We start from the raw sequence: 7,722 nt of genomic DNA on the forward strand, positions 1-7,722 counted from the left end.
CACAATTCATTACAAGTACCATGTTCCAAAGTTTGCATGGCAATATATTATAGAGTACGTGGCATATTATACGATATAAAAATAAAAATTTGTAATAGATTTCGATTATGAAACGATCCTGTTGCCGTTTAAGATGGGCCATATATTTTTAGCCCGAATTTATTTATATGGGCCTAAACATCTATCCAACCCAAAATTTTGAGTTCAAGATCCATTTATAATAAATTTATTCAAAAAATAAAATAAAAAATCCTATTCAAACCTCATGATTTCCTTAATAGTGGCAGCCATAATTTGTATATTTATCTGGAAATGAAGAAAAGTATCAATTAAATATGTTGCACTAATGCATCTAAAATCTACATTTATTTTTACGAAGGGTTCATGACTTTTTGTGGACACAGCATACAAGGATAATTTTAAACCGTTGGATGTATGATTTGGCTAATGTCCTAAAGTAAAACCCCTTTTCCAATTCTTACATTTTACGTCTCATTATTTGTAAAGTAATAATAATAATATGTAAAATAATTCTTTATTTTTGTTCATCTTTTAACTGTCAATTTATTTATTTATTTATTACATGCCATATCACGAATAACGCAAGTTTTACGAGTACGATTGCCCGAATCTATCGTATGGAAGCAAAGGTCAAGATGCCTGACGTGCGAAATTTACAATGGAATTTTTCTTAAGTAAAATTGGAACGTACAAAACAAAAAAAAAAACAAAAAAACACACGATTTGAATTAATCGTGCAAGTATTTTTTTTTCTCTTATTTTCCACGCAATGAAATAAATAAAAATTTGTAACATAGCTGCATTAATTATTTATTTGTTTGTTTCAGGAGCGAATGAGTGCCGACAAGTCTTCCAGAAAATATCAATCTCCATCAATAACGTGGCGACAATAATCCGACAAAATTTACCAATAATTATTCTTTGACTGGAAAATCAAACTTGATAATTGAGATTCTGGATCTATAAATTCAATTACGGTCAAACGAAATAATTTGATCAGTATTTTCATTCCACCACCCAATATTGTTAAAAAAAAAATTATATAATTTTCGAGACGATGAAATGGGAGGATATTTGTCTAACCAAACAACTCGAACAAATGCATGAGACTATAATCTAAAAAAACTAAGACCGATTGTGTTCAATGATTGTCATAAATTAATCAAACGTAACATTCCCTTTTTGTGTAAGCAATAAACGGATTATGATGTTCTATTACTTATTGTACATGGAATAATTTAATGGAGTGATGGATGGTGCTGTCCCTTTTGTGATAGGAAGCAAAAGAGAAAAAGAAATTAAAAAAAAAAAAAAAAGAATTAAAGAGAAAGCCTAATAAAAGCAATATGCTCTGGACATGTGCTTGTATTGAGAACTCACCCTCATCAATAAAAAGTGTGATTTGATATTATTTTATTTTATTTCAATTTTTTCCATAGAATTAATATGTATCGCGGATTGGATGAGATTGATTCCATGACCTCTGACTTTATGGATAGAATGATGCCATTCTCAAATAATTTTCATGTTCCAATGTCACACGAGGTATACATTCAAATGCATCTTGTAAAACGGAAATGGAAATTTGGGTGTTTTGTTATATATGTAAGGTCCAAGGTTTTTTATCGGACAAGAAAAGTTGAGGAAGGTGGAGCACTTGGTGGTCATCATAGTTAGGACTGAGCATTCGATCAATTCCGTTACCGACCGAATCGAATTAGTTATAATCGAACTGAACCGAAATATTTTGTCATAATCGAACTGACCGAATTAATTAATTTTCATAATCGATGAAAACGAACCGAATTAAAATCGGTTAATTCGGTCGATTAGGTTTTTTTAAAAAAATTGTGATTTAAATTTAATTATATGTGTACTTTTTTTTAACATTATATTCTACACAAATACATGCAAACATAAAATCACACTCATCACAATTTCTTTTTTACAATTAGGGCTGATTTTAAAATTATAAATTAAAAAATATATAAAATTGATAAATAATAAAAATTTATTAAATAATAATATTATATTGGTTAATTCGGTTAACCGATTTCAAAATTTTAAAAACTGTAACCGAAATGAATTAACCGATATAACCGAATTTTTTTAAGTTGAAAACCGAATTTTCGAAGTAACCGAACCGAATTTCCGAATTCATCGGTTCGGTCGATTAATTTGATTTAACCGAAATTTTGCTCATCCCTAATCATAGTCCATTAGGTTCACACCTATTTGCATGTCGCTACTTATCAAGTTGACATTAGTCAGATTAGTTTATAAGAAAAAAACATGATATATTGAATATCGTGAGGTATATATGAATATAAATAAAATCATATCAGACGTAACTTAAATTGAATTGTTAATTCTTGTGATTTTTAAGTTGGTTCAATTATTATATATTGTTGATAATAATAATTATCTAATGATTCCAACTGGTTTAGTCGGGTTGTTGTATAGTTTGGAATTTTTAAATTATATCTATAATTTTTTATATAGCTAAAATATTCAGGTTTACACTTTAGCTCGTAAAATTGGTCACATAACATGTAACTTTTTTGTAAGGAGAGTTTTTTTTTTTTTTAAATCCCAAATGTATTATTATTCTTTAAAATAAAATATTTAAATGAGAATTAATCATCCTATTTAGCCTTATAAAATAGGAAAACTAACCCTAAACAAGTACTTAGCGGTTATTAAAAAAAAAGTACTTTGCAATAAATGAAAGTAATAATAATGATTACTTTGCAGGTGTAAAACTCAAGTTTATGTACTATAATAATGTAAAAAGAAACCTCAATACAGGAGGTGGAAAAGCGTAGATATTCTCAAGTGATCGCCCCCGCTGTGTGTGAGGGAGAGAGAGAGCATCAAGATCTTGCAGCTCTGGGAGACTTCTCCTGTACAAACTCATCGCCTCTCTCAGTCTTTTTATCTCTAAATTTTGGCGAAGACTGAGAATTTAGAACGAGACATGAACAAGGGGAAACAAAGAAACATAAATGAGCTTGTCGAGAAAAAAGCACCATGAGAGCCGATTATCTGTGCGATTTCTTGATTTTATCATTGGTCGTCTCTTTTATGCTCCAGTTGATTATAGGGGCAGAACCCAAGATTCAAAATTTTGTTAATGAAGAGAAAACCAGGAGAATTCTGCACCAACCAATGCTTCCATCCAACTCAGAAACTCCGCCGCCGCCGCCCTCCCCGCCACCACCACCGACAAGCCAGGTTTCACCAGACCAAGACCAGCCATTCTTCCATGAACTCCCAACTGGTCCAACGGTGGATCAGGGCTACGGATCCGGCCAGAATTCACCTTCAACTTCAGACAACACGCCGGCCGTTGTGTCTAATCCAGTTGCCACGAAGCCAATCAATTCCGCTAAGAAAATTGGAATAGCAGTTTCATCAGGAATTCTAACTCTGGTAATGGTATCTGCGCTTGCCTTCTATTTATTCAAGCAGCGTTCGAATCAGACTGATGAGTCCCGGAAGCTTGTTGGTGGGAATTCAAGATTCACCAATGAAGAATCAAGAATGCCGCCATCTACTTTCCTCTACATTGGGACGGTGGAGCCATCTGCAAGAAGTTTGGTAAATGAGACCGCTAATCATGATGCAAATGGCTCACCATATCAAAAGTTGAAGCCCGGAAAAAGATCGGAACGGTACCGACCTAGTCCCGAACTTCAGCCTCTGCCACCTTTAACCAAGCCACCGCTGCCGCCGAGTATAAATTCACCTCCACCAATGTCTTCATCAGATGATGAGAGTAATGACACCAATTTTTACACTCCACAAGGATCATCTAAGAGCAACGAGTCTCCGGGTGCGCGCCACAGCCACCGGTGTAACAATATGGACCAACTAAACCAGACTAGACCAGAAACTCGTATTGCTAATACTTCGCTCCCTCATTCCAAGAGAACATCACCGAAATCTCGTTTATCAGAATCATCCCCAGACACAAAGCCCGTGATTATACAATCAATAAAGCAATATTTTCTACCATCTGAAACTTCTTCCTTGGGGCCATCGCAGCCAAGGAAAACACAGTCATTTACTCCTAAAAGGGCAGCAGCTAGATTCTCGGCACCACCTCCACCACCGGATATGGCACGGCTTCAATCAATAAGCAATTATGAGCAACAAACATCGAAGATACCAATTCCTCCCCCGCCGCCTCCACCTCCACCGCCTTTGCTGGCACCACGAAAATTCGGACCCGTGGAATCAAATGTGCCTTTACAAGTCTCCAAACTGGTAACAAGGCTACAGTTAAAGACTCCCAGTCCGAAAGCATCCCCAAGGATTGAGAAATTAACCTCCGTTGAAGAAGAGAGTAAAGGTTCCAGTTCATCAGAGATACATGGTGCTGATGACAAAGATGGGTCGAAGCCCAAGTTGAAACCTTTGCATTGGGACAAAGTGCGAGCCACTTCGGACAGGGACACGGTTTGGGACCATTTAAAGTTTAGTTCATTCCAGTAAGTGAAATATACAATACTTACATGGAAATAATTGTGATATTTATAACATCTGTTGATATGATATTTTTCCTCAAGGTTGAACGAGGACGCAATGGAATCTCTTTTTGGATTTAATTCAGCTAATTCGGTTCCTAAAGAGGGAAGGAAGTTGGCGATCCCTTCCTTGGATCAGGAGAACAGAGTGCTTGATCCAAAGAAATCCCAAAACATAGCCATTTTATTGCGAGCATTGAACGTGACAAGAGAAGAAGTTTGCGAAGCACTTTTAGATGGTATGTATCGTTGACTTTGTGCATAAGTGAATAAAAATCAGCTGTACCAAAAATATTAGACAATGAGGTTTAGTTATTGATTTAAAAAGAAAAGTGGTTGTTACTGTCACTCGGAAGATAATAACCGACTTGGAATCTCATGTTTGAACTTGTGAATTTCATATGAGAAAAAAATTACACTTACCAGTAAATTTTCCAGCGGAAGAAAAAACTTTATTCCAACAGATGCTTACGAAAACATTTGAATTTTGTGTTAATGTATTGTAATACTGCAATCAGAGGACCAAGACTAAAGAAAGGAGGCGAAAAAGGGCGGAATTTACGTTTAGTTCGGAATCAAGCAATTCTAAAACGAATACACCATGCCATTATGATTTTGGAAAATTGGCATGATGCTTAGTTATTATGACGAATCCTAGCCTACAATGCTTTGTTTCTTTTAATGCCTAAACAGGGGTTTGAATTTTATTTGAGATTTCTATAATTGGTTATCTCTCCGAATTTTTCGTTATTAATTTATTCAAAGATTTGCCTTGATGCTGCAGGAAATCCAGAGGGATTGGGTCCAGAGCTTTTGGAGACATTAGTGAAGATGGCGCCAACCAAAGAGGAAGAAATAAAACTCAAAAACTACAATGATGAAGGCTGTAAGTTGGGATCCGCAGAGAGATTCCTCAAGTCAATACTCGCTGTCCCATTTGCCTTTAAAAGAGTAGAAGCCATGCTATATAGAGCAAACTTTGATGCAGAAGTGAATTACTTGCGAAAATCTTTTCAAACTCTAGAGGTACAGCCAATTATTGGATTGAACTTGACTAATTCTATGATGATGTTTTATGATTTACAGTTTTTGTCCGTACTGAATGTGGAAACCATAGATCCCAAATGTTCGATCTCACGGAAGATAATCCAACAATAGAATTTATGTTTGAGCTCATTTTTACATCTAGAAGTCTGGAACTAGGGAATATATGTCCAAAAATTTGAACTCTTGAGAGATTGTCCGGTTAAACAGTGACCGTTTCTTTATACGTTTCCATTCTAGTGTAACTGAAAATCTCAATGTTTAAGGTTCGTGAATCTTCTCACGAGTGGATCATTGCACAATGCAGGAGGCGAGTGAGGAATTGAAGAAGAGCCTCCTATTTCTTAAGCTGCTTGAAACTGTTTTAAAGACAGGAAACCGCATGAACGATGGCACTAATCGTGGTGATGCTCAGGCTTTTAAACTGGACACTCTATTAAAATTAGTGGACATAAAGGGAATGGATGGAAAAACAACCTTACTTCACTTTGTCGTCCAAGAGATAGTCAGGTCCGAAGGAGCAGTTTCCGACCCCACCAGTGAAAATCTGCCAATCAAAACCCCATTTCGAGAAGAAGAGTTCAAGAAAAAGGGATTGCAGATCGTATCTGGGCTAAGTAAAGAACTTAGAAGTGTGAAAAAGGCAGCAGGAATGGACTCGGATGTATTGAGCAGCTACGTCTCCAAACTGGAAACGGGACTTGAGAAGATCAGATTGGTTCTTCAATACGAGAAACAGAGCATGCAAGGTAAATTCTATGATTCGATGAAAGAGTTTCTTGATGAAGCTACCGAGGAAATATATCGGGTTAAGTCTGTAGAAAGAAAAGCACTGTCCCTCGTGACTGAGGTAACCGATTATTTCCATGGAGATGCTGCAAAAGAGGAGGCTCATCCACTAAGGATTTTCCTGATCGTACGAGATTTTCTCTCCATATTAGACAATGTATGCAAAGATGTAGGCAGAATGCAGGATAGAACTACAATGGGCGCAGGTAAATCATTCAGAATACCTGTAACTGCACCAATGCCAGTCCTTAACAGATACAACACGCGGAGGTACGATAGAAGTTCTGATGAAGATAGCATGTAATCCGTGATCGGGCAGCTTTGGTATACCACACATGAGGATATGATATCTTTCACAATGGATTTCCAGCTGCGTTCGATACAAGATACATAAAAAGTTACAGTTTATAAAGGTAAATTGCAACAGAACAACTGAAATAAGTAGTAGGGATGCGAGATCTTGAACAATGAACAGTACGATGTCGCCCAAGGATGCGTAAATCCCAGAAAAAATAGTTTTTTTTTATATAAAAATGTTAAATACAGCAGCTATAGGTAAACCTGTCTACTTCCATTATACTTATCGTACTTTAGGAAATAATATGCATTATTCTGCTTCCTTCATTTCACAGGCATTCATTGATCCATATATATATGATCTCGAATGATATTCATCAAGAAAGACCATCAGATGACTGTGAAAATGAGAGGATCGAAATGAGCTACGAATCTTGTTATAATGCATAAATAGGAGTTCAAATCGAGCAGATGATAATTAATAGTTTTCCAATTTAAAATTTTCAGGGCTTCTTGCAGTTCTAAGAAATATATGGATAAATATATAAACAACGTAAAAGAATCATAGTGATTAACTGATTCTTAATTAATGTTTTGTGTCAGAATCCTAAATTATAAGAGCCTTGTAAAACTGGATCAAATGGTCTTATGTTTATGGACGATACAGAGGTTAATTATCACAATAGACCCCAGGATAGACTGTCGGACTGGTTTTTCCACCCTGTAATAATGGTCCTCAAGGAACAAATTAGAGCGATCAACTTGGAGGAAGGCGAGACACAGTATCTGGAGAAACTTATTCTTTTGGGAAACAATGGACAGTGTTTTAAATCTTGGGAAAATGGGAGTGTTGTTCCTAAAGATTCCATCAGAGCCGCTCAAATCGAGGGCCTCATTCGTAGGTAAAAAACTAGTGTATCAGACTTTATCTCTGTCTCCCCTCAGTTGCAAATAAAATCTTAAACGACGTTTCTTGGCAGAATGTTGGGGATTATCAGAAGTTCAGCGAAGCTACCAACTTACAGAAGGAGATTCCGGCAGG

The 7,722-nt window shown here is 36.0% G+C and overlaps 1 protein-coding gene across 1 annotated transcript; it reads left to right on the plus strand.

Annotated features, from left to right (window-relative positions):
- The first annotated feature begins 2,774 nt into the window (after nt 1-2,774).
- On the plus strand, nt 2,775-7,156 carry LOC140821700 (formin-like protein 6). Its single transcript, XM_073182257.1, has 4 exons — nt 2,775-4,514; nt 4,593-4,789; nt 5,335-5,576; nt 5,902-7,156. Exons 1-4 carry the CDS (start codon nt 3,052-3,054, stop codon nt 6,685-6,687), a joined length of 2,688 nt encoding a protein of 895 aa, XP_073038358.1. The 5' UTR covers nt 2,775-3,051; the 3' UTR covers nt 6,688-7,156.
- The last annotated feature ends 566 nt before the right edge of the window (nt 7,157-7,722 follow it).

The sequence above is a fragment of the Primulina eburnea genome, unplaced genomic scaffold (assembly GCF_022965805.1).
Source record: "Primulina eburnea isolate SZY01 unplaced genomic scaffold, ASM2296580v1 ctg739_ERROPOS11973397, whole genome shotgun sequence".
NCBI lineage: Eukaryota > Viridiplantae > Streptophyta > Magnoliopsida > Lamiales > Gesneriaceae > Primulina > Primulina eburnea.

What these genes read in the sequence shown, in the direction of transcription:
- LOC140821700 (XM_073182257.1), top strand. Translation starts at nt 3,052, where the DNA reads ATGAGAGCCGATTATCTGTGCGATTTCTTGATTTTATCATTGGTCGTC. An exon ending in TTAAAGTTTAGTTCATTCCA is followed by an intron (nt 4,515 to 4,592) that starts GTAAGTGAAATA and finishes TTTTTCCTCAAG; the next exon opens with GTTGAACGAGGACGCAATGG. An exon ending in AATCTTTTCAAACTCTAGAG is followed by an intron (nt 5,577 to 5,901) that starts GTACAGCCAATT and finishes TGCACAATGCAG; the next exon opens with GAGGCGAGTGAGGAATTGAA.